Here is a 26,761-nt window from a genome sequence, read left to right as displayed (position 1 = left end):
GGGGGGCGTGACGCCAGCGCGCCACGGGGCCGAGCGCCGCGAAGACACGCCCCCTCCCAACGGGCTCAGGACACCGCCTCCGGCCGCTGGTGGATGAATCCAAGTGTGAGGGGAAGACAGAGAGGCGCGCGCACAAGGGTTGCCCGCTCCATCCGCGGGCACGCTCCCCGAGGCCAGCGGCCACCCCTCCCATGGCGGCGCAATATGGCCCGGCCCGGGGCGAGGGGGCGGGGACCCGGACTCGAAGAGCCGGCCTTTGAGTTAAAGGCGGGAAATGGCGGATTCCTCGGGGCGCGGAGCTGGGTGAGTTGAAGCGCCAAGAGTCTGGATTTTGTGGGTGCCGGCGAGTAGGCCATGGCCGAGAGCTGGGGGAGGTGGGGCAGCAGAGTTGAGGATTGGGGATTTGACCCCTTCAGGATTTGCCGAGGGTGCACAGGCTCTGGGAGGCGGGAGGCGGCCTCTGCGCATGCTCGGCAGCCTGGGCGCGGAACTAGACTTCGAGTCCCCTGTCAGTTGTGTGGGTGCGGGGCGATCCCTGGCTGGTGGCTTAACCTCTCTGTGCTTTCGCTGTGCTACGCGGAGAAACCGAGCGAGTGACGCCGCCGCTCAACCTTGTAGGCCTCGGGTGAAACTTAAAAGCTCTTAGAACAGTGCGTGGCTCTTGAAAGTGATCTGTCGTGATTACAGTTATCATTTTATAGGGGACAAGTGCTGAGCCACTAAAGTATCTCCTTTAATCCTCCCAACCCCTTTTTCTATGCTTCCCCTTTACAGATGAGACCATAGAGGCTCAGGGAGAGAAGGTCATTTGTCCAGAGTCACACAGCAAGAACAAGAGAGACAGACTTTGACCACTTACCCGGTGCCAGGCGTGATTCCTGGGCTGGGTTTGTTTTATTTGTTCACTGGGCCGATGTTTTATTGTGCGAGTGCAAATTAAAGTTTAATAGACCAGCTGAAATCACTTGTGTCTTCTCCAGGGTCCCTTACCCTTTGAGATTGCTGTTATCCTCTCTGAGGTTTCAGGGGAGGTACCTGACGCTGGCGCAGGTGTAGTGAACCCGCCACCCCCATCTGGTTTGACTCCAGAGCCCTGGCTCAGAACCCATAGGGAAACCATGCTCTGTCCCTTGCCAGCTCTGAGACTTGCCAGGGGTGATCTGTTCAAACACTCAGGTCCTCGTCGGAAAACAAGGATAAAGCAGGCCAATGGGGAGGTATTTGTAGGGTTGGGGGGATTCTGTAAAGGAGCAGAGCTGCTGGCACCCAGTGAGCATTTATTTGGTTGTTGCCTCTCCCCACTATGGCCCAGCACCTGCTGGGTCTCACTTGGGGTCCTCAGAGCCTGCTACGCAGGAGGTGGCTGCAGTGAGCTGGGCAAGGGGACCACCGCTCTGTGACCAGTGGAGCTTGTGTCCTGACATCAGCTGGGGTTACAGCGCCCAGGCCCCTGCCCTGCCCCTCAGTGTGCTCCTTCCGAGTTGCTGCTCTCTGTTGGTAGCATCTCCCTTGCCCAGACTGCACACCTGGGGCGCATCCCCGAGTCTTCTGCCTCAAGGTTCCCCCTCTCCTATTACATCGGGCTTCATTCTTTCCTTAAATAGGGGTGAAACACACATAACATTATTTTGAAGTAAGTGATCTATGGCCCTTAGACTGTACAACCACCAGCTCTGTCTAGTTCTAGAACATTTTCATCAGCCCAGAAGGAAACTTTGTATCCATTTTCAGTCACTCCCCATTCTTCATCCACCGCTCTCTCTGGGCAATCACAATCTGCTTTCTGTCTTACTTTCCCAGTTCTGGACATTTCAGATATGTGGAATCATACAATATGTGGCCTTGAGTGTCTGTTTTCTTTCAGCCAGGATAATTTTTTTAAGAGATTTTATTAATTTTTTTTAAGTAAACTCTGCCCCCAACGTGGGGCTCAGACTCCTGACCCCAAGATCAAGAGTCGCATGCCCCATGGATGGAGCCAGCCAGGTGCCCCCAGGGTAATATTTTTTTTAAGTTGTTGTTGTTAAGATTTATTTATTTATTTATTTATTTGAGTGAGAGAGTGCGCAAGCAGGGAGAAGGGGCAGAGGGAGAGAATCTCAAGCAGACTCTGAGATCTGCCTCAGGACCCTGAGATCGTAACATGGGCTGAAATCAAGAGTTAGATGCTTAACCGACTGAACCGTCCAGGTGCCCCATCCCAGGATAGTATTTTTTATTTTTATTTATTTATTTATTTATTTATAGATTTTATTTATTTATTCGACAGAGATAGAGACAGCCAGCGAGAGAGGGAACACAAGCAGGGGGAGTGGGAGAGGAAGAAGCAGGCTCATAGCAGAGGAGCCTGATGTGGGGCTCGATCCTGTAACGCCGGGATCACGCCCTGAGCCGAAGGCAGACGCTTAACCGCTGTGCCACCCAGGCGCCCCAGGATAGTATTTTTTAGATTCATCCATTTTAGCATGTATCAGTACTTCACTACTTTTTAGGCTTAATAATATTCAGGGTTTGTTATTTCTTGGCAGGAACATACGGCCCACAAAGCTGAAAATATTTGTTGTCTGGCCCTTTACAGAGAAGGGTTGCCAGTAGGTAGGCTGAACCCTTAAGCTGGGAAGTCAGAACTCTGCCAGCAAAGCCATAGGGCTGATCAGTTCCGATTTCGACATCATTCTCCTCTGCCCTTGTGCCCTTCACCTTGTTGATCCCCGTCCCTGAATGTCCTTCCCCATGTACTTGAGCAAACGGGTCTTTGTCTTTCACCTCTCCTCACCTCTGTACCTGTCTGGGGCACTCTTCACATTGCCTGACAGGAGAACGCTGCTCTCCCTTCTCAGGGAAGGAGCTCATCTCTTGTTCACCAGGAGCATACAGTAGGCACAGAAATGCCTGATGAATTAATGAACCCCTGACTTCAGTTGAGATCTTTGAGGCTTGGCAAACCTGCTTGCCCTTCTCGCTCTTCTTGCACTGGGCCCTTCTCAATTTCAGCTGAGCAGGGGCTCTGTGTCTCTGTTCCAGTCAAGGTGGCTCTGCCTCGCACACACCAGCATGTTGCAGGGCGGTAGGGGGAGTGCTGGCCCTGAGTTGTCCCCAGGATGCCCAGGCTCCTCGCTGCCTTCCCTGAGCTTAGCCAACTACGTAACTATGTTAACAAGGTCCCTATCTCCCTCTTCTAGGAAGCCTTCCTCAGTGGCTCCCGGTACTCCTGGTGGCACTAAGATGAAAGGAAGAAGAACACAAGGTGAGCAAAGTTGGACTCTAGCTTACAATCCAGTTTCAATAAGTGCTTTTGGGGAAGAAAAAAACCAGGCCAGAGCAGGGGAGCTAGGGCTTTATTGCCTTCTAGTCACACCTTTGGGGATTCCGAGTCTGGTCACCCAGTCCTGCAGCCGGGGGTGTGGCAGGACCTGGGGGAGGTCATCTAGGGCAGTGGGCCCTTCTAGCAGCAGGTGTCATGGGCTGTGCCCAGGCCTCGCCACTAGGAAGTGGCGTGAGGAGAGCCGGAGCTGAATTCATTAGCAAACACTGGAGTCTCAGTCTCTTCTCTGGAAGCACCTCAGGGGCGCCCACGCATCTGGTGTCCCCCTATGGGTCTGGAGTCATTGTTCACAGCCTCCCTTGACTCTTAGCAGTGCTGCTTTGAGCAGTGGACTCAAGGATCTCCTTCCTTGGAGCTCAGGCCTCTGATACAAGGAACTATTTTCTTCAAGTGTGCTGCATGCCAGTGCTTGTCTCGGAGAACTTAGAGCAGAATTCTGGTTCCAAGTGACTGGAGCCATTACAGCATCACTTGATGGTCTTGTTTATAACCTCTGTTATGTTTACACATGGTCTAGTTCTTGAACACAAATTATATCCTTCATCATAACATTGCTTCTCTGGAAAATCCACTACTGTTCAAAACAAATATGTACGTTCTAGTTTCTGGAAACTTGAAACTGCTTTTCAGCTGTCCAGGGAACCCCAGGCCTTGGATACTTCCAGAGAAGCGAAACCCTTTGCTGATGGTATTAGACTGAAAGCAGGATGGTTTCCTGTGCTTGGAAATGGGGGTGTTCTTTGCCCTGATCCCTCGCTGGACATCCAATGGCAGACCCTTGGTGTGTCTTGATTTTCTCCCCTGGACCTCACCTGGCCTTGGCCTTGACCCTGAAGTGCTTCCTGCCTGATTGTCTGAGCCCACTCACCCTGCAGGCATGGCTCTTCCTTGCCTGGCACTCACTCAGGGGAATCGCTAGTTCCTCGTCCAGCTCCATGCTCCCCGTTAACTATGGATGCACCCCCTTTCCACTCAGGGTTGTGGCTGCACCCCCAGCCCCAGTGAAAGATGAAATCCTGGCGTGAAGATCCAGTTGAAATCATCGTGTCACTTAACCAAATTGTTAAGCTGTGTGCATTAACTATGTCCTCTTCCTGGGTCTCTTCGGTAAAAAGGGAGAGCCCTAAGCTTTAGAGGAACCTAGAAAAAGTGTAGAATCGTGCACTGGATGTATGGCTGAGCACCTACTCCCTGCTGGGTGGTGGACTGTGGTCGTAAGCAAAACAGACAAAAGTCCTGCCCTCACGGTGGCTGGAACGGAAAGAGCGGGGGCGGTGAGGTGAGAGGGAGGCCCCTCGGGGATGTGAGACCTGCGAGGTGCCTGGAGGTGCTCAGGCTTCATCAGCTAATGGACCTGCAAGGGAGCCCATTCTCAGCAGGGCAGCAAGCCTGGAGGACACAGGATGTCAAGGAGGAAGGTGCCAGCAAGTGCTGTGTTCAGAATGAGGACTGGGAATGGGCCGGTGGGCTTTGGAGCAGGGAGATCTTGGTGGCCTTGCGGAAAGAGGTGTCTTTGGTGCAGTGGTGATCGTGAAAGCCAGACCAGACGGGAGTGGGGTTCAGGACTGAGTAGAGGAAGAGGAGCTGTCATTGTAAAGGGGAGTGGAGAAGTAGGGGTAAAAGGTGTGGGTGGGGGGGAAATAACAGGAAGACCGTTGAAGAGAGGAACTGGGGGAGGGGTTTTGCAGGGCAGTGGCAGTGGGGTGAGGGCTGGCCTCTACTCCAAAGCACAGAGGTCCCTTCGCATGGTGGGGCCAGGATATGGCCCTGAACTTGGGAGGCTGCTAGATGCTGAGGTCGGAGGGTCCCCTGGGGCTACTTCTGTCTTCCTGGTGAAGTAACTGGTCACTAGGTAACTGGAGGGGACCCAGTGTGGGGGAAGTGGGAGGAGAAGGTACAAGGGAGGGGCCGGGAGAGGGGTTGGGGAACAGAGCAGAGGACTGTAAGTGATCACTGGGGCCATTGTGAGAAACCTCTTCACTGCCAGGCATGCATGGAATGGGGGGAACCTGGGGCTGGGCTGTCACCAAGGTATATGATCTCAGCATTGAACATGTCTCCCTAGAGGTCCTGAGCTAGGTAAGGACATATAGAGGCATGAAAGGCCCATACCGTGAGTGAGTTGTGCACACACTTTGGTGAAGGAAGGGGTGGTTGGGGTCCTGACCACAGGGAGTGAGTTGGGAAAGGAGGAGGAGGAGGCGGCGGCAAATAGGCGCCCCCTTGTGGAAGGTCTTTTATCCTGTCCCTGCCCTGCTCCTGAATCCACTTTCTGCTTTGAGCATACTCCCTTACATTCCTGCGGCTCTCTGGGGCTCTGTCCCTAGCCTAGGGACTTAGAAATCGTAGGTATCCCACATGTTCTTGCATACAGTAGGTGTCCCATACATGCTCGAGGATGCTGAAGCACGGGATCTGAGAGGAGCAAGGGGGAGCAGCTCCCCTGTTCCTGCTGTTGATCAGGGAAGGTGCATAGTACCTGGCTCTTGATGGGGGGAGTTGGGGGGCCTTCACACTCCATGGTTGTAGTCTTGTTATAAACCAACGGTATGTCCCCCCACAGGTGGAAGAATGGTTGAGTCCCGATACTTGCAGTATGAGAAGAAAACCACCAAAAAGGTAACAATGTTGGTTTGAGTGTTCTGAATGGGGTTGTGTTGGACTTGGAATTCTGACACAAGTCACGCAGGCCAGGTCCCAAGTCCCTTTTGCAAAAGCATGATCTCTATTGAAACCTGGGACTGTTCGTTTCAACCCGATAATTCCTTTCTGGATTCTGTCCTGAAGCAGCTCTGTCGGGTGCCCAGCACACAGTCCCTGGCCTTGGCTGACATTTAAAAAACACCTGCAGGGTTTTAAAGAAGGACTACAGGGAAAAAACGACGGGTCTGAATCACCCAGTATTAGAGGCAGAGTTTAGTGAACTCTGTGTAGCTGCAAAATCATGCAGCCGTTGAAAATGATGGGATGGGGCGCCTGGGTGGCTCAGTTGGTTGGGCACCTGCCTTCAGCTCGGGTCACGATCTCAGAGTCCTGGGATTGAGTCCTGCATTGGGCTCCCTGCTCAGTGGGGAGTCTGCTTCTCCCTCTCCCTCTGCCTGCTGCTTCTCCTGCTTGTGCGCGCGCATTCTCTCTCTCTCTCTGACAAATAAATGGATAAAATCTTTAAAAAAAAATGCTGTGATCTAGAAAGTAGAAAATAAACTTAAAAAAAAAATGACGGGATGAAGCACTTAATGATATGAGCACGTGTTTTGTGTGGCGTTTAACAGAAACACTCAATAGGTGACCCAGTTATGTATCTTGTTTCATTGTGCACGTACTGAGAATTTGGGGAGGTTGTGTTATTCCTTCCATTTTCCAAATTTGGTTTATGGTAAAATTCAGTAAACTATTAATTTCTGCTCCCTACCTTTTACTCTGGTAGGGTGGAATGGCAGGTCTTAATAATGTGACTTAAGGGGCGCCTGGCTGGCTCAGTCAGAAGACCATGCTGCTTTTGATCTCGGAGTCCTGAGTTCGAGCCCCACGTTGGGTGTAGAGATTACTTAATAAACAAACAAACTCAGAAAAATAATAATGTGGCTTAAGATCCAACTTGAGGAAAAAGGAAACCTTTTCATAAACTGATAACACTTCTTGGGAGTGATTTGTTGTTTTTAATGGACTTAATTTTTTTTATTTTTTAATTATTATTTTTTTTAGAGAGTGAGTATGCACCTTTGGGGGGACAGGGGAGGCAGAGGGAGAGGAAGAATCTTTTTTTTTTTTTTAAAGATTTTATTTATTTGACAGAGAGAGACGCAGTGAGAGAGGGAACACAAGCAGGGGGAGTGGGAGAGGGAGAAGCAGGCTTCCCACTGAGCAGGGAGCCCGATGTGGGGCTCGATCCCGGGATCATGACCCGAGCCGAAGGCAGACGCTTAACAACTGAGCCACCCAGGCACCCCTAGAGAGAGAATCTTAAGCAGGCTCCACACCCAGTGCAGAGCCCGACGGAGGGCTCGATCTCATGACCCTGAGATCATGACCTGAACCTAAATCAAGAGTCAGACATTTAACCGACTGAGCAACCCAGGTGCCCCTGGCCTTAATTTTTTTTTAGGGAACTTTTAGGTTCACAGCAAAATTGAGCAGAAGGTACAGAGATTTCCCATATAACCCCTGTCCCCCACCACAGCTCCCTGCCGCCATCAACATCCCCAACCAGAGAGGTGCACTTTGATATTTGATGAAGCTACGTTAACGTATTACCCAGAGTCCATGATTTCCTTTGTGTTTTTTTAATTTAAATTCACGTGATTTACTTTGTTGAAGTGATTTTCGACAAAAGATCACAGTCCATGCCTCATAATTTTAGTGTTGCCTTGTGAACTTGTTTGCAGGCATCCCTGTATATCTGCATGCTCTAGTATTTTCGATCTCTAGGAGCTTGTCCGTTTTCTTTCTCCCCCCCCATCTCTTAAGGTAGAATTTACGTAGAGTAAGTATCAGTCTTAGGCATATAGTTCTACGAGTTTTGACAAACTCATCCTGTCACAGACCCACCGCAGTCACGATACGGAACAGTCACCCCCAGCATCCCTTGGTTGTCCGCTGAAGCCGGCCCCACCCCATCCCAGCAGGAACCTGATTTCTGCCCGTATAGCTTTGCCTTTTCCGGAAGGTCATTAAAAAGGTGTCACATAGGATGCAGCCTCTTGTTCCTGGCGTCTCTCACGGAAAGGAAAAGAGGTCCCTCCCCGTGGCTGCCTGTCACAGTTAGTGCTGGTTCCTTCTGGTGGATGAGTCATATTCCACAGTGTTGAGTGGGCTGTAGCGTGCTTAGCCATTTACCAGTGAAGGACATTTGGTTTGATTCTCGGTTTTGGCAGTGGTGAACAAAACCACCTTAAACATTCTCGTGTGGGAGTGTGTGTGGACATGCTCCCGTTTCTCCTGGGAGAGGAATTGTAGGTAAGTGTATTTATGACTGACTTGTAGGAAACTGTGTGGCTATTATCCAAAGTGGCTGCAGCTCTTTGCATTGCCACCAGCCAGAGGAGAGTTCGGTTGGTACTTGAAGATTGAAGCCATTCTGGTGGATGAGAAGTGGCATCTTGTTGTGGCTTTAATTTACATTTCCATAGCAACTAATGATCTTGAGTGTCTTTTCATGTGCTTATTGGCCAGTCTTTGGTGATGTGTCCTTTCAGATCTTTGCCCATTTTTTGATTGGGTTATTTGTTTTCTCATTGTTGAGTTGTTTGTTTTTTTTTTTTTTTAAAGATTTTATTTATTTATTTGACAGAGATAGAGACAGCCAGCGAGAGAGGGAACACAAAGGGGGAGTGGGAGAGGAAGAAGCAGGCTCATAGCGGAGGAGCCTGATGTGGGGCTCGATCCCATAATGCCGGGTTCACACCCTAAGCCAAAGGCAGACGCTTAACAACTGTGCCACCCAGGCACCCCGAGGAGGGAGAATCTTAAGCAGGCTCCACAGTTAGTGCGGAGCTCAACGTGGGTCTTGATCTCATGATCCTGAGATCATAACCCATTCCTTTGCTTTTCTATATAAGTTTTATACTTAGCTTGCCATTTTCTACCAAAATTTCTACTGGGACTTTGAATGTATAGCATCTTTGCATTGGTTTAGGGAGAAAAACATCCTAAAAACACCAAGCCTTTCAATCTATGAACATAGTTACACCTATCCATTTAGTTGGTCGTGTTGGATTTCTATCATCAGTGTTTTGTAGTTTCCAGCATATAGACCTTCCCTATATTTTCTTAGGTTTAGATATGTAACATAGTGTTTCAGCATTTGTATATGTTGCAAAATGATCACTACAGTAAGTCTAGTTAACACCTAACACCATACATAGTTTTGGTTTTTTCTTGCTGAGAGCTTTCACATGGTATGATCTTTGAATTTCACTTTCCAGAGTTGTTCATTGCTAGAAATGTGATCTTTTTATATTGACCATGTATCCTGCAATCTTGCTAAACTCACTAGTTTGTTTGGTTTTTAAAGATTTTATTTATTTATTTAGAGAGCCCATGCACACACACAAGTGAAGGGGAGGGGCAGTGGGAAAGGGAGAGAGAGAATCTCAAGTGGACTCTATGCTGAGCACCAAGCTCTACACAGGGCTTGATCCCACGACCCTGAGATCATGACCTGAGCCGAAATCAAGAGTCCGATGCTTAACTGACTGAGCCACCCAGGAGCCCCTTATTTACTAGCTTTAGTAACATTTGGGATTTTCTTTGTAAATCATGTAAGAAGAGAGTTTTATTTCTTCCTTTTCAACCTGTTTGCCTTTTATTTCTTACTCTGAGACTGCCAGTAGGAGCTGGAACAGGAGTAGTACTAGTCTACACATTGAAATATTCTTGCTCTTTTCAAGGTTTTCTTTCTGCTCAGAGGCTATTATATTATAATGGCTTGGTAGCTCCATGCATTCCTTGTTTTTTTAAATAAGTTTTGAAAACTGATACTTGTACAAAAACTGTTTTTTCCTGATGACCACAGTAACATGTTCTCTGCAAATACTAGAAAGTATACAGAAAATCAGTCACCTGGAATCTGCCACGTCAGAGATAATCACTGGCAAACATTCTGGTGGTTCCCTATGTTCTATGCATGTGAGGGTATCCTTTTTGATTAATTCATCCTATTTATATGTAACTAAATGTCAGAACTCTAAGTCTGTGCCTGGCGTCGAAACGATAGCAGATGCAGACTGCACAGGCCATGAAGGGGAGATGTCTTGTCCCTGAATCCTGAATGCCATGTGTTCCCCTAACAGGCTTCTGCAGCTGATGCGTTAAAGACCAGTGGGAAGATGCCTGAAGCGGGAAGGAAGCTCCACCTGCTCCAGAAGAGCAAAGGTGTGTAAAGATGGAGGGAGGGCGTGAAACAGTCCTGAGCCCAGTGAGTGATGGACGTGGTGGTGAATTTTGTTTTCAAGTACGCTAAGGTAGAACTCCCTCTTTCTTTCTGGGAAGTGTCAGAAGGAGGAGCTAGTTAAAGGGTCTGTGCAAGGACGGATCTGAGGCATGTGGGGAGCTGAAGGGGAATGGCAGGGGAAGAGGGGAGGTCACTTCCTGTGCGGCCATCGTGGCGCTTCCTTGATCTTATGATCGTTTCCTGGGTGGAACTCAGAGGGCGTCCGAGGCCTCATCTTCCTGCCTCTCACCACCTTGGGTTAGGTCTTCCTCATCATGGTTTCCCCTTAATCGTTCTAGAAGCTGTCACCAAAGTGATATGCAAAACTTGCAGTTTTTCTGATTGTAGACATATATGTTTGTTGTAAAATGAAAAACAACAACAACAAACGGAGAATGTAGATGAGGAGGGTGGACACTCACTCATGAGCTGCCGCTTGGATCATTACTGTGTATTTGGTGCCCAGTTGTAGTCCGTGTGCTCATGCTAGAAGTCTGGGAAGGTCCCTCTCCAGAGTAGCACTCCATCCAGCCCCTCACGTGCCCACTTCTCCAGCAACAGTGGGCAGCTCTTCCGCATGAAAGCAGTTCACAGGAAGCAAAGCTGTTTCTTGGCCCACAGCTCCTTGTTCAAAATGGCAACAACTGTGAGTCTTGTAGGAAAAATTAAGTACAGTTGATCCTTGAACAGCAGGGGTCTGAACTGCATGGATCTCCTCATATGTGGGTTTTCTACAGTACAGTACCATTAACGTATGTTCTCTTATGCTTTCTTTAACATTTCTTTTTTTTTTTTTTTAGCTTACTTTATTATGAGAATACGGTTTATAATATGCATGACATGTACAATACATGTTAGTTGATTTTATGTTATCAGTAGTGGCTCCAATCACCAGTAGACTGTTAGTCGCTACCTTTTTGGGGATGGAAAAGTTGTCGATCGGGGTTTAGATGTTTGCTCAGCATCTGTGCTGTTCCTTGACCTACGCATGGCTGAGGAGCAGCACCTGGAGCCGGGGCTGGCTTTGAAATCTTTCCTCAGGCAGTTGGGTTGGGGCCACGCATCGAGCAGGGAAAGCTAGGGTCCGGCCCAGAGGGACGTCAGAAGTTGGGTCAGCCACGTCTTAAAATCAGGGTTCTTACCCGCAGGCAATTCAGACTTCGAACTGTCTGGACACGTTTGGTTGTGATGATGGTTGGGGGAGATATGCTGCTTGCGTCCGATGAGTGGACGCGAGGGGGGGCCCTCAACCGCCTGCCGCCCCCAGGACAGCCCCGCCGCAGAGGGTGATGCAGCCCCGGATGTCAGTAGCGTCAGGGCGGAGAACCCGTAATTTAAACACAACCACGAGAATTAAGAGGGACTGCCTGCTTGAGTTCCATGGTGTGGCTCTAGGAAATTACCTGTCTCCCACCTCAGGTTTCCACCCTCTTACCCAGGAGCTCAACAGACTCCTGTTTACCCAGAAGTTTTCAAAAACTCTAACAAAGGGTCCCATACCCGACACATCACTGTGACGTCGCTCTGTTTGTTTCCACATACTCATTTTCTCAGCTGCACGGATGTCCATTAAATCACTTGCTGTTTCCTTGCTCACAACGACAGAGAGTATTTTGCATGCCATCTGTTCGTTTCTGTGGCCCGCTGGAGCCCTGGTTTAGTTGAAGCCCGCAGTACCCCACTGCCCATTTTAGGTGGCGTCAAGCATAATTTCACATGGTTAAATAGAGGGTAAAGATGAAGGGAACCCCCAGGGAAGATGAACAGTGCAGAAGCTGCTGGAGAAAGAGGGGAAAAGCCGAGGGAAGAACAGGTACATGGCGTCTATCAGAGTCCTATCCAGAACACGGTGGTTTTTTAAATTTATTTTTAATTAATTAATTTTTTAAAAAGATTTTATGTATGTATTTGAGAGAGAGTGAGAGCTAGAGAGAGAGAGAGAGTACAGGCAGGGGGAGAGGGAGAGAGAGAAGCAGGGGAAGCAGCAGAGGGAGAGAGAGAAGCAGACTCCCTGTTGAGCAGGGAGCCTGATGCAGGGCTCAATCCCAGGACCCTGGGATCAGGACCTGAGCCAAAGGCAGGTGCTTAACCAACTGAGCCGCCCAGGTGCCCCAAGAACACTGTTTTTTATTAAGCTAAGCAGCAAGGCCTATTTGCATCCCTGGGTTAGAGAGCCCGCGTCGCTTGTCTACTTCTGCTCTGAACTGTGTTACACCTTGCTGGCTGGGATGGGCAGAGGCGCTTCAGCCTTCTGTAGCGCGCCCCTCATAAGACGCTGACTCTTTGGGAGCAAGGGGTAGTGCACCGCAGAGTTGCCTGCTTCCTGGCATATGCGCGTTGTAGCTTGCAGACTGTGCTGACCTCTGGGGATTCTCCCTGGGCCCACAGACAGCAGTGGAATCGGGAAGGGCGACCTGCAGTCCACGTTGCTGGAAGGGCACGGCACTGCCCCGCCTGACCTGGACCTCTCAGCCATCAATGGTAAAGCACTCCCCTTGTGCTTTTCCCCAGCGGGGGCTTACGGTGCGTCGCGGGGGGCTGCCGGAGTGTGCTCTGAGTTCTCACCCTCAAAATGCTCTTCTTGATCTCAGACAAAAGTATGGTTAGAAAGACCCCGCAATTAGACAAAACGATGTCGAAGAAAACCGAGTCATCGTCGTTTTCTTCTTCACAGAGAAAGAGCCCGGTAAGTGTCTGAAATGAAAGGGAAGCTGTGCAGTTAGAGACGTCTGATATTTGTTCCTGCCCTGCACACGTGCCGCGCGAGGCCCCAGGCTCTGAGATGGAACAGGCCAGCCACGCGATTTAGGAGAAACCCAAGACCACACGCGTCCTCAGAATATTCGTAGAGTTTAAGTTGCCCCAAGTACACGTACAAGAGTAGTTACAAAGGCAGGATTGTGTGAACAGTAGATTTGGGGCCTCGTTTGCTGATGCTATGCTAGGGAAGGTCCGGGGCAGGACAGCTGGGCTGAGGTCTCTCTGGGGCGGGAGGCCCGTGGCCTGGCTCCAGTGTGGCACTGATTGGATGGGTAACCCCCCAGCTGGCTCGGAACTGGCCAGCCACCGGAAGGGGCCAGACGATCCCCTTCTCACAGGGCGCCCAAAAAGACTAAACGAGAAAACAGAAACAGCGGGTAGGTACACGGGGGGAGTCCTCAAACTACCAAATTAAGTAAAGTTTGTCAAAGTTAGATTTGTGCCCCTCCGGGGGTCAGAGAGCTAAGTTTATACCAATTCACTGGCGACCGAGAGAGTCTTTTTCTCCTCCTCCAGGACCTATCGGAGACGATGGAAATGATGGAATCCCAGACGTTGCTCTTGACTCTGCTGACCGTAAAGGTGAAGACAGAACCTCGCTCGCGCATGATGTGGGTGGGAGGGCAGCCTTGGGCAGCTGCGGGGATGGCGTTCCCTCTGGCCTGAGCTCCTGTTGTGCGCCTGACAGATGGAGAACGGTCTCGCTCCATTCGAGAAAAAGGCAGAAAGGAATTTACTAATAATGTGTAAAGAGAAGGAGAAGCTACAGAAGAAGGCCCACGAGCTGAAGCGCCAACTTCTCCTCACTCAGAGGAAGCGGGAGCTGGCAGACGTCCTTGACGCTCAGGTCAGCTGTGACCACAGTCTCTGCGCCACGTGTCCCGGGAGCGGGGAGGGCCCGGCAGGGTGGTTGGAGGGAGTGTTGACAGGGGGTGTCCCTGCCGCCTGGCTCTAACTCTGTGGCCCGCTTTTGACACCACCGGGTGTTGGTGTGTGACAGTCTATAAGAGGGTGAGGCTGTGATGTCAAGTGCTAAGCAGCCAGAGGGACCTGTCCCTTCCACGCACATGTGCGCATATTCGTCTAGGCCCCTGTGACTTGTGCTCAGAGACACCAAGTTGTGAGCCGTGCTTTCCCGTGCATCCAGGGTGCTGGTGGGAGATGCCGTCTTGGCACCATGGTCAGTGCTGGGAGAAGAGCCAATCCCTGGCACTGTCGGGGGATGGGGCTGGTCCTCCGGGGTGTGAGTGGACTGGGGCTGCCGTAACAAGTACCCCAGGCCAGGCGGCTTAAACAATGGCCTGGGATTCTCGCACGGTTCTGGAGGCAGGACGTCAGACTAAGAGGGTAGCGGGGTCAGTGCCTTGCCAGGGCCAAGAGAGAGGGCTGTGTCCTCAGCCTCTGTCCTTGGCTTGTAGAGGGCCATCTCCTCCCTGCATCTCTTCACTTGGCGTTCTCCCTGTTGCTTGTCTGTCTCCAGATCTGACTCACTCTAACAACCTCACCTTACCTCGGTTACTTCTGTAAAGACCCTGTCTTCAAGTCAGGTCATAATCTGAGGTGCTGGGGGTTTGGACATCAACAGAGGAATTTGGGGGGAAATGGTTCAACCCATAATACCCAGTGTATGTGTGTGTGTGAGAGAGAGAGAGTGCCCTGCGGCCAGGCCCTGGGCTAAGCTCAGGTCTCTGTCCTCATGGAACTTACAGTGGAAGGAAAAGAAAAGATAAGCGAACAAATATGTCATTACAAACCCGCACGAGGACCCTAACAGCATGTACGAGGGAAGGCGGGGGGGATTATGAGGGGCAGGCGTTTCAGCTCAGTGCTCTGAAGCAGGAGGGCCCAGCTGCCTTGGGTCCAGTGTGATCCCACTTGAGGGCCTGGCCGTGGAATGTTCTGGAAGCCATGTTCATAGTGAGGAGGCCTGGGCCACCTTGCAATTGGCTGGGCTATTGGGGAGCAGCTGGGAATGAGGGCAGAGCCCCCCACACCCATGGAAACCTCCTGGAGGATTCCACAGGAGACCCCGAAAGCGCAGCCCTGTATCTTCACCTCACACGTACTGTGAACTTCCCGAGTGTGTGACTGGGTTTTGTCTCATAAGCCATTTTCCCTCCTGCCTGCAGATCGAGATGCTCAGCCCTTATGAGGCTGTGGCTGAACGCTTTAAGGAACAGTACAAGACGTTCGCCACGGCCCTGGATACCACGAGGCACGAGCTTCCTGTGAAATCGGTCCACCTGGATGGGGACGGGCAGCGGTTCTTAGGTAGGAAACGGGGCAGCTGCCGGGCAAGGGGCAGGTCCAGCGAATGGCCAGTGCAGGTCGGTGCTTCTTGTGTGCCAGCCACCTTCATCCATTTGTGTCACATCACGACCTCCTGTCAGGTAGATGGTGTGTCCCTCATCAAATGGTAGAGGACAAGGGGGGCCGGCAAGGCTGTGGTTTGTCCAGGGCCGCATCCCGAGTAAGGACCATGCTGGGATTTGAAGCCAGGTCCGTGGACCGGCCCAGTAATTTCCAGCCCTGCTGAAAGACAGTCCTGGGAAGTAGCCACAATCCCCCAAAGGGGGGTTCTCTTCAGAGATGCTGATTCTCACCCTGTCCTGCCTTTTTTTTTTTTTTTTTTTTTTAAGTTTTTTTTTTTTTTTTTTTAAGATTTTTTTGTCTTAAGTTATCTCTACACCCAATGTGTGGCTCAAATCACAAACTCCAGATCGAGAGTCACATGCTTCACCGACCAGGCACCCCAACCCCATCCTGCCTTCTATGAAGAGCCGTGGGATCCCTGTCTTGCGTAGGGTTCCCACCTAATCCTTCACGGAAAGAAACCAGCAAGCATTCTTTTTTTTTTTTTTTTTAAGATTTTATTTATTTATTTGACAGAGATAGAGACAGCCAGCGAGAGAGGGAACACAAGCAGGGGGAGTGGGAGAGGAAGAAGCAGGCTCCTAGTGGAGGAGCCTGACATGGGGCTCGATCCCATAACGCTGGGATCACGCCCTGAGCCGAAGGCAGACGCTTAACCACTGTGCCACCCAGGCGCCCCCCAGCAAGCATTCTTGATCTTAAAATTCTCTTTAGAGCAAGTGTCTTCCCAAAGCAGGTTTGCAGCGGCCCTCGAGTCTGGTTATTCCAGGCAGGGCCCTCATGAGCCATCTAAATATGTCTTGTTTGAGGCTGATGTACTAAGGGATCACCATCCTGAATCAGGTGGACATTCTTTCCAGAAGTTTCCATAAACACAGTTCAAGATCACAGAAGCTGTTGCTGTATGGGTCATCTCAGAGATGATGTTTTAATCCTGCTTTGCCCAATACGAATAGTAAGGGAATCACATGGAGCCGTGAAGAATGAGCCTTGTGGAGCGATTATCTGCGTGCAGGTGTCCAGTTCTATAATGATGCAGTCAGCTGCACATCTGCGACTCTTGCACTCCATCCTTGACAAGTGCCGTATGTGGTGGCCAGGAGTCGGGATCAGGGAGCATAGGAGCGTCCCGAGGCTCCTGGAATTAACGACAGACTGGGTGGCTCGAAACAACAGAAATTTATTCCCTTCAGGGTTCCTGCAGTCTGAAATCAGGGTGTCAGCAGAGTTGGACCCTTCTGGAGGCTCAGAGGCAAAATGCATTCCGTGCCTCTCTCCTGGCTCCCGGTGCTGCTCCCCGTTCTTGGCATTCCTTGGCTGGTGGTGGCGTTGCTCCAGCCTTCCTGTGTCTTTACCAGGCCTTGCTTCTGAATTGCTCCCTCCTTAGAAGGATGCCAGGTCACAGACCTCACTGTAACCCAGTGATGTCAACAAAGACTCCATGTCCAGTAAGGTCACGGTCACAGGTACTTGAGATTAGGTCCTGAACATGTCTTTCAGGAGGAGGCAATGGAGACCAGAACGAGGAGTATAAATGGATGGGTGTTTGTGGAAGAACCCTTATGATGTTCTCAAAACCTTATGGTGTCCGGTGGTGACATGTAGTGTGTGCAGGCGTGGCATGTGCCAGAAGTGGAGAGCTGCTGATGTCCTTAGATGCAGGCGTGCTCTCGGGTGAGGGGTACAGAGATGCCGGGAACGTGGAGTGGGAACCTCGGGGTTGTTTTCAAGTTGCTCGCAGGGCAGACTTCCTTGGCCTTTTCGGATTGGTTTCTGTTGAGGACGTCGAAGCGGCGTTGTGGGTCTGTTCCAACGACTGCCTGCCTGGTGGACATGCCTGACCCATGATCTCAGGCCCCCGTGATCTCCAGCACGGGGGCACAGAGACGGTACCAACACGTGATTGTCATCCTCCATGACCCTCTCTGCCTTTGAGCTCTTCACAATTCCAGCATAACACGGGAACAGTCTAGGGAACAAGAAAAATCCAGTCAGCTGCCCAAGTCGTGCATCCGTTGCTTGGGGCACCGTGAAACCCTTGGCTGACCACCCCTTTCCCCCTCCAGACGATTTGCAGCGGGAGTTGACGACCACATGCCATCTGCTGGAAGAACTGGGCATCGGCAGTTTAGAAGAAAATGTGAAAGCTCTGGACTTGCTGAGCGAACTCAAGGAAATGACCCAAAAGAAGGATCTGGAACTCCGAAGGTAACGCGGGAAAGATTTGAAGTTGGGAACAGCAGGTCTTGCTCTGGAGAGCAGGCAGCTCTAGTGTTTGCAGAGGCCGGGGGTGCAAGGGTCCACTGAGGCAGGGAGAGGGGAACAGGCAAAGCATCTTGAACTCAGTTCAAACAGCCACATGTGTGTTCTCAAGCAGCCACGATAGAACGGGGGCTCTAGCGTCACTCGTCCTGTGCTTCCCCAGAGTCACAGCACTTTCAGTGCCCTCAGATGGGTCTGCTTGTGCTTGAAACATCTGCTGGGGTAATGGTTGGGGTGATCTTCTTGGAACTTGTTATTGGAAGTATAAACATACATAGAAAAGGCACGGATCCTAACAGTTTCGTTTGATGGGTTTCACAAATATGTGCCCTAGGGAAGCAGCCCCTAGCCGCAGTGCACCCCACAGCCCGCTCCCCCAGCAAGCCGCCTCGGCACCTTTCTCACTGTTGAAGCTACCCCTGGGGGGGGTTTTTTTTTTTTTTTTTTTTTTTTTTTTACTGTGGGGCTTTTCTCATCTTCCCTAAAAGAATCTCCTTTCATTCTTTGTACTGCTGCCTGAAATGTCTAGAAACATTTGAAAGTCAGTCATAAAAAAGAGCTGTCAGGTACTATGATGTTTCCTCCTGTGTGTGCACCCTCAGGTGATCTCAGCCCGCATCAGAGGGTTCCACATCACAAGGGTCATGGGTTTGGTGGCCAGACATGCTCCTTGCTTGTGTATTTCCCCACCAGCGTTTACACTCTGTGAGGGCCGCCTGTCCATTCACAGCATGGTTCCTGACACGGTGTGGATGTTGCCTAAATATTTGGTGAATAAATGAATCTTCTTTCGCACCTGCCTGGTCCCATTCTTGCAGACCTCCCTGAGTTCTGCTCGGATTTGTTCTGTTCTTAGTTGTCCATGTTTTCCCAAGAGCACACAGGAAGCAGCCCCCTTCCCTACATGGCAGCCGCAAAGGCCCAGCCCCCTGCCTCTGGTTCTCTCACAGAGGGCAGAAAGGCTTCATCCATCCTGTTGTTTCTGCAGGAGCTTCGCCCAGGTGCTGGAACTCTCTGCCGAGGCGAGTAAAGAGGCGGCCTTAATCAACCAGGAGGTCTGGGAAGAAGCCCAGGGCCTGGAGGCCCCCAGCCGGTGGTATTTCAATCAAGAAGGCGCCTGTGGGGGAGCTCTGGGAGAGGCCCGCGGCCCGCTCCTCTTGGGCGCCGGTGAGCCACACACGGTATGAGTCTACACAAGCCGTGTTCCCCCCGCACAAGTGGGGACCCTCCTGCAAATCGCCGGGAAGAAAGCCCGTCCCCTCCCCCTGGCTCAGGGCACACGTGTGCCATGGCGGCGCATGTGTGACGCTCTGGGAACTGAAGCACTTTAGACTCTAGTTGGGCAATGTAGCTATTTTTGTATGAGTGTATCACTTGATATTTAAAGAATAAAACTAATGCATTCGAGCCTTGGTTGCTACGTCGGGGGCCAGTAGAAGGCTCGTGTTGTCTTAAGTTCTTCTGGGCAGCTGCTCCTAGGAGACTTGGGACCTCTGAGACATGGTGTTTCACTTGCAAGCGGATTTCATGTCCTTCAGTCACCGGGGTGCTTATCCCTTTACTGTCCTTCAGCAAGTTCGGAGTTGGCCCTGGAGTGGAAATTCCCCACCCGGTCCAGAGTCCCGGCGCTGTTGCTGGAGGTGCTGATGGACTCTGGCCGTAAGCCGTGGTCTACACCCCACGCCCAGTATGGCACAGAGAATCAGCCTGCCAGCTCCTGTCTACACTGCGTGCGCTCCAGCCATCTGGGTGCTTCCCAGGTAGCGTGCCTCCATTGACGTTGGCTGGTTCCCGTTTACAAGCCTGTGTTAACAGCACTGGGTACGGGAATGTTCCCCAGAGAGGCACGGTATCCGTTGCCATCATGAGCCTGAGTAAAGGAGACGCAGCCACTGTTGCTAAGGCCTCTCAAACAGGCAGGGCTGTTCCTGTCCGGCTTCTACCTTTGCCCCACCGACCTTTGCACTCCTCACCGGGGCCTCCCCAGGGGTTCAGATGGACCGTTGTGGGTGGGGGAAGCGCTCCCTAGGGAGATGCGATAGTCATGCCCATGAAGCAGACACTAACGGCCACCAGCTGTTCCCGTCAAGCCTGTGGAAACATTACAGTCTCTGTCCACACTTCACCTGTAATCCTGTCAACCCACACATTCCCAGTCTCCGCGTCCGTTCAAAGCCTGCTCTGGGGCTTCCCACGGAGCTCTGGGATCAGAGTTCCAGAAACTTCTCTCCCATCCCCTGACCATTTTGTCCCCCATTTATGTGCAGAAAGCGTTGGGTCCACAGGAGGGTACACCTGGGAACCCCGGTCCTTTTGTCAGTAGTTACCTGCACTTACAAACCCGCTTACTGCCCCACAGGCCCAGCCTCCCCCAGTTTTCAACAGCCAGGGTTTCTAAGCCCCATTCCTGTTTCCTATCGAGCTGTTCTCTGCGGAGAGCTCTCTGCCCATCGTTGGACATCGTGGGATATCAGTATGTTCCCTGGTCTAAGGGAATGCGACTCCGGTCCACATGGTTACAGGTTCCTTCCTGGTTCTTTTACAGCATTCGGCGTCCACACGTACCACCGGGTGAGCAAAGCGCATTCAGAATCCCAGCCTGTTCCCATCAGGGCCCATTTGTAGCTCCTCAGGGCTACCAGCCTCAGTCTCCCTTGCCAGCTATGCCCCGGGCCTCCCCACCAGGGAACCTGCCACAGAGCCATCCGCAGAATCTGTCTCTCATGCGCAGACACAACAGTTCTTGGCATTTTGTGCCTCCATGGGTGCGAGAGGACTTTGTCGAGATTCAGCACGTTTCTGCATTGCTACAGACCCCCCCACGTCCACTCATGTTAGGTGCCCAGGAGGCCACCCCGAGTGAGGACCCTGGGCCGATTCCAATCCGCTTCCAAACCTGGAAGGCATTTCTTCAGATGGGCATTGGTCTGTGCTGTTCTAATGCCCCCCCTCTGATTCCCATAGTGATTTCCACAGGGCTGTGCCCCACATGGGCACCCGTTTCGTAGGCCAGCTTTCCACTGCCATTTGCCTGATTGTGTGGCCAGGCCACTGAGTCTAGAAACCCAGACAGAGGGACTCTTGTTCTGTTCAAGTCTTCCATTACTGCTGAGTAAAGGGTGTGCAGTTCAGCCCACCAGACTGGTTTGTTTTTACCCTCTTGGATGAGGTGCTGGCCTTCCAAACAGGGTTGTTGTCCCTTCACCTTGGCACTGCTGTCCATAAGCCAAGCAGCTCTTTGTCAGGTGAGAGCTGTTTGTAGGGCACTCTTCAAGTGACAGTAGAATCTGGCAGCTACTCTCACAGCTTCAAAATCAGTCGTGGGGGAAAAGAGGCTCCCTGCTCATGCGTATCTCCTTTCATTCCCCCAGTAGCACAGTTGCGCATTGTTATCGTGAAGTCTGGGCATTGCTGTCACAAATGGAGTGTCTCTGACACCATCAAAAGCGTGGTGGATATGGCGGCTTTCGAGAATATTTTCTATCCTTTAGTTACAGAGGCAGACTTAATTAACCAAGAGGTCTGGGAAGAGAACAAGGAGGTCCATTAGTATTTCAAGGGAGAGGGCACCACTGGGAAATCTCGGGGAGAGCTTAAGAGCTTGCTCCTCTCGGGTGACAACAAGCTTCGTGCGTCCTGAATCCACACTCAGGCCGCGCTCACTGACCCAGGCGATGAGCTTCCTGCGGACAGCTGGGAAGAGCTGCTGCTACGCCTCTTGTTCGGGGAGGGGTTTTCAGTGATCCCTTTATCCACTTGTCATAGGCAGTTTCGTATGATCGTTTGGTTTGATATTTTAAAAATAATCCTGTTCTGTGATTGAAGTCTTGTTTCTTTTGTATACCGGGGACGGCTGAAAGTCATGTTACAATATCGTGACTCACAGTAAGCAATGTGTTTCGTCTTCACCTGCGTTTCTGGCAGAGCCCCTAAAACCTTTGGAATTTACTAAGTGACGAGAACGATAAAGGTGTACTTTGCTGTTAATGAGGCAACTTTGGGAAAGACCCTGGGTAACCTAAGGTTGGAGACAACCAACCATGTGGTTAGAGGGGTTGGAAATTTGAAGGCTCCTACCCCCCCACGGGGTCCCCCCACTTCTCCTGGGAGAGGTGGGGGGCTGGCGATTGAGTTCAGTTGCCAGGGGCCAATGTCTTCATCAGTCATGCCTGTGTCATGAAGCCTCCATAAAAGCCCAAACGATGGGGTTCAGAGAGCATCTGGTTGGTGACCTCATGGAGGTACTGGGAGGGCACACATCCAGGGAAGACATGGAAGCCCCATGCCTTTCCCCTATACCTTGCCCGATGCAACTGTTCTATTGGGCTGTCCCTGAGCCCTATCCTTTTAGAATAAATTAGTAACTTCATGAGTAAACTGTTCTCCTTAGTTCTGTGACTCACTCTAGCAAATTAGTGGAACTCGAGGAAGGGGGTCAGGGGAACCTCTGATTTATAGCCCATCGGTCAGAAGCACAGGGGACAACCTGGACTTGTGGTTGGTGTCTGAAGCGGAGGGCAGCCTTTTGGGACTGAACCCTTAGGCAGTGTATCTGATGCCCTTTCCCTGTAGAGAGTGTCCGAATTGAGTTGAATTGTAGGACACCCAGCTGGTATCCTAGAATTGTTTGGTATTGTGTGGGGAAAACCCACACATTACAATTGGTATCAGAGTAAGTCTTGTGTTGTCTGACATTTTTCTGAACAGCCGGTCCTGAGCCTTGGGTGTAGGGCTTGCTGCGCAGCTTCCGTGTACCATGGGACCTATGTGCTCAGAAAAGCTTTCTATTGGAGGAGGATTAAGAGGTAGACAGCGTGAACTTATCTTTTCCTCGTTCCCACTTCAAATACTGTTAGGCTGAGGGTAAAGTAAAAAAGGAGGTTTTTCAACAGAATGGTTTTTCAAACAAAATTTATTTATTTCAAACAAATAAAACCACGATTATATGAATTGATGCAGAAAAACCATTTGGCAAAATGCAACACCCTTTCATGATAAAAGCACTCAACAAGCTGAGGGAAACTACCTTAATATAATAAAGGCCATCTATGAAGAACCCACAGATCACATCATACTCAACAGTGAAAGACCGAAAGCTTTTCTTTCTTTTTTTAAAAGTAGGCTCCGCGCACAGTGTGGAGCACAGTGTGGGGCTTGAACTCACAACCCTGAGATCAAGACCTGAGCTGAGATCAAGAGTCAGATGCTTGGGGCGCCTGGGTGGCACTGCGGTTAAGCGTCTGCCTTCGGCTCAGGGCGTGATCCCGGCGTTATGGGATCGAGCCCCACGTCAGGCTTCTGCTGTGAGCTTGCTTCTTCCTCTCCCACTCCCCCTGCTGTGTTCCCTCTCTCGCTGGCTGTCTCTATCACTGTCGTCCCATTATGCTGGGATCATGCCCTGAGCCGAAGGCAGAAGCTTTAACCGCTGTGCCACCCAGGCACCCCCACTTTCACCACTTTCATTACATGTAGTACTATGGAAGTCTCAGCCAGGGCAAATAGGTAAGAAAAAGAAAGGAAAAGACATCCTGATAGGAATTGAGGAATTAAAATCATGTCTATTCACAGATGACATGATGGTATACATAGAAAATCCTAAAGGTTCCACACACACAAAAAAACCTGTTAGAACGAATACATGAATTCAGCAAAGTTGCAGGATACAAAACTGACTCAGAATTCAGTTGTGTTTCTATTCACCAACAATGAACAAAAGGGGAATTAAGAAAACAATTCCATTTGCAATAGCATCACAAAGAGAAATACTTAAGAATGAACTTAACTAAGAAAGCAAAAGATGTGTAAACTGAAAACTATAAAATATCACTGAAAGAAGATACAAATAAATGGAAAGACATCCCATGTTCATAGACTGGAAATCTTAATGTTATTAAGATGTCAGTATTACCTTAAGTGATCTATAGATTTAATGCAATCCTTGTCAAAAGCCCAACGGCATTTTTTAGAGAAATAGTAAAATCCATCCCAAAATGCATATGGAACCTCAAGGGACCCCAAATAGCCAAAATAATCTTGAAAAAGGATAGCCAACAGGTGGAAGCAATCCATGTGTCCATCGCTAGATGATTGGATAACCAAAATGTGGCCTTTCTACACAAAGGAATTTGGAGGTCTCAATTTTCTGACTTCAAAACTTACTACGAAGCTAAAATAATCAACAGTATTGTACTGGCATAAAGACGAACATGTAAAACAATGGAATAGAACAGAGACCCCAGAAATAAGCCCTCACATGTACAGTCAAATGATTTTCAATAAGGGTGCCCAGACCATTCAGTGGGGCAAGGACGGTCTCTTCAACAAATGGTACCAGGAAAACTGGATATCCACTTGTAGAAGAATGAAGTTGAACGCTTAGCACCATATACAAATAGTAACTTAAAATGATCAAAGACCTAAATGTAAGACCTAAAACGATAAAACTCTTAGAAGAAACCAGAGGGAAAAGCTTCACTGGATTTGGCAAGGAGTTCCTGGATGTGACATCAAAATCATGTAACAAAAGTAAAAGCAGACAAAGTGGACTGTGTCAAAGTGTAAGACTTCTGTGCATCAAAGGGCATGATGAACAGTGCAAAGGCAGCCTATGAAACGGTAAAAAATATTCGTTGAACATATATCTGATAAGGGACTAATATCCAGAATATATAAAGGTCACCTATAACTCAACAACAAAGACCCCCAAATAACCTAAGTAAGAAATAGACAAAAGACTTGAATTGACAATTCTCCAAAGGTGATCTACAAATGGCCAACAAACATACGAGGATGTTTCAGCCCACTCATCATCAGGGCAATGCAAATCAAAACCACAGGAATATACCCCCTCACACCCTTCCGGTGGCCACTATCAAAATAACAAGTGCTGGCGAGGATGTGGAGAAGTTGGAACCCTACTGCAACACTGTGGGTGGGAATGTAAAATGGTGCAGCCGCTGTGAAAAACAGTATGGTGGTTCCTCAAAAAATGTAAAATATAAAAACCATAGAGTCAGCAGTTCCACTTTTGGATATCTATCCAAAGGAGATGAAAGGAGGAACTTGAGATTTTTGCATACCCATGTTCACAGCAACATTACTCACAATAGCCAACAGGTGGAAGCAATCCATGTGTCCATCGATAGATGATTGGATAACCAAATGTGGCCTTAAATGTGGAATATTCAGCCTTAAAAAGGAAGGAGCTTCTGACACACACCACGGTATGGATGAACCTTGAGGACATTATGCTGAGTGAAACAAACCAGCCACAAAAGAATAAATGCTTGTGATTCCACGTGTACGAGGCCCCTAAAGGAGTCAAATGCAGAGAGACAGAAAGTAGAATGGGGGGGGGCAGGGCCTGGAGGAGGAGGACTGGGGAGTCAGTGTTCAGTGGGGACACGGTTGGTTCCAGCTTTGCAAAATGGTAGTGATGGTTGTATAACAATGTGAACATACTTCACACCACTGAACTATGTGCTTAGAAACGGCTAAGATGGTAAATTTTTTGCATTTCTTACCACAATAAAAAATTTAAACAATGTGGGAAGGGTAATTATTCACACTCCAAGAGGGAGATAGAAAAAGTAATACAACAAACTTTGCCAAGATGTGTGTGGTGAAGAGTTAACCTTGCCTAAGAGAGGTCGGCCTTTGCTCTTGGCTCCTGGGAGGTGACCGCTAGCTCTCTGGAAATTTCTGCCTGACAGGAGGGTGTGTTTGTCTGACGGCTTTGGCCCACAGCGTTTCAGTACTGCCTCTGGAAGAGAATGGAGACTAAATGTCAGCCATGTGAGCCGCGTATGACTAAGCTCCAACAAAACCCTGAGCACCAAGGCTCAGGCAAGATCCCTTGGTTGGCAAGATGGGTGCGTATTGCCACACAGTGTGGTTGGGAGGAGGAATTGCCATCTGTGACTCCCCTGGGAGAGGGTAATGGGGGGGGGCTCCACGTTTGGACCCCCTCTGCACCCTGCCCCATGTGTCTTTTTCCTAGGCTGGTTTTACCCTATCCTTTCACTGTAATAAACTGTAACCATTAGTATAAGCTTCCGGTGAGTTCTGTGAGTCCTTCTCGAGAATGCTCAAACCTGACAATGGTTTCGGGAACCATTGCAGTAGGTGTCAGAAATAGGGACAGTGATGCTGCCTCTGTTGAAAGCAGAGTAGCATTTCCTCAAAAAGCTAAACATAGAATTACCATGTGGCTCGGCCATTCCACTCCTAGGTATGGCCCTCAAACAACTGGAAGCAGAGACTCAGATAGATACATGAACGCATTGTTCGTAGCAGGACCATTCACAGTAGCCAAAATGTGGAAACAACCCAAATGCCTATCGGTGGGTGAATGGATGAACAGAATGGGGTGCATCCAAACAATGGCAGATTAGTCATAAAAAATAAAGCCCGGATACACGCCAGCACGTGGATGAACCTGAAAAATGTCATGCTGAGTAAAAGCAGCCAGACACAAAGGCCACAGATTTGTACGATTCCATCTTAACCTTTCTACAAAATGTCCAGAATAGGTAAATTCGTAGAGACAGAAAGCACATTACTGGTCAGGGGCTGAGGGGGGAGGGTGGGGGATGGGGAATGACTGCTCATGGGGATGGGATTTCCTTTGGGGTAATGAAATATTTTGACACTAGATAGAGGTGATGGTTGCACAACTCTGTAAATACAGTAAAAAACACTTGTAGGGGGTGACATTGTGTTTCCGACAAGATACATTCATCCGGATTCGTGATGAGACCTAATTTGGAGTAAGTCTTTGCAGATGTAACTAACATAAGGAGTTCAAGGTGAGATCATCTGGGGTTGGCAGTGGGCCCTGAATCCAGTAACAGGTGACTTTATATGAAAACATAAGGGGAAACAGACACAAGACGCAGAAGAGAAGGCTGTGAGATGACAGAGGCAGAGGCTGGAGACACGTAGCCAAGGGCTGTCGGTGGCCGCCAGGAGCCGGGAGAGAGGCACAGGACAATCCTCCCTTGGAGCCTCCAGAAAGAATCAACCCTGCCCACAATTTGATTTTCATTTTTGGCCTCCAGATTAGTAAATTTCAGTTGTTTTCAGTCTCTCATTGTATTAATTTGTTGTGA

General features: G+C 49.9%; 1 protein-coding gene across 3 annotated transcripts; it reads left to right on the top strand.

Annotated features, from left to right (window-relative positions):
* The first annotated feature begins 70 nt into the window (after nucleotides 1–70).
* On the top strand, nucleotides 71–19,058 carry HAUS8 (HAUS augmin like complex subunit 8). 3 transcript variants are annotated; one of them, XM_011221905.3, is made up of 11 exons: nucleotides 71–303; nucleotides 3,183–3,247; nucleotides 5,889–5,944; nucleotides 10,117–10,198; nucleotides 12,645–12,737; nucleotides 12,848–12,942; nucleotides 13,533–13,598; nucleotides 13,705–13,863; nucleotides 15,146–15,287; nucleotides 17,456–17,597; nucleotides 18,640–19,058. In XM_011221905.3, exons 1-11 carry the CDS (start codon nucleotides 275–277, stop codon nucleotides 18,836–18,838), a joined length of 1,128 nt encoding a protein of 375 aa, XP_011220207.1. In that variant the 5' UTR covers nucleotides 71–274; the 3' UTR covers nucleotides 18,839–19,058. The 3 variants fall into 3 exon arrangements, with proteins under 3 accessions (XP_011220207.1, XP_034513893.1, XP_011220213.1); XM_034658002.1 differs by lacking the exons at nucleotides 71–303; nucleotides 3,183–3,247 and adding an exon at nucleotides 4,641–4,743; XM_011221911.3 differs by lacking the exons at nucleotides 71–303; nucleotides 3,183–3,247 and adding an exon at nucleotides 5,036–5,177.
* The last annotated feature ends 7,703 nt before the right edge of the window (nucleotides 19,059–26,761 follow it).

The sequence above is a fragment of the Ailuropoda melanoleuca genome, chromosome 4, assembly GCF_002007445.2.
Source record: "Ailuropoda melanoleuca isolate Jingjing chromosome 4, ASM200744v2, whole genome shotgun sequence".
In the NCBI taxonomy this organism is placed as follows: Eukaryota; Metazoa; Chordata; class Mammalia; order Carnivora; family Ursidae; genus Ailuropoda; species Ailuropoda melanoleuca.
This window is presented reverse-complemented; position numbering and strand designations above follow the sequence as displayed.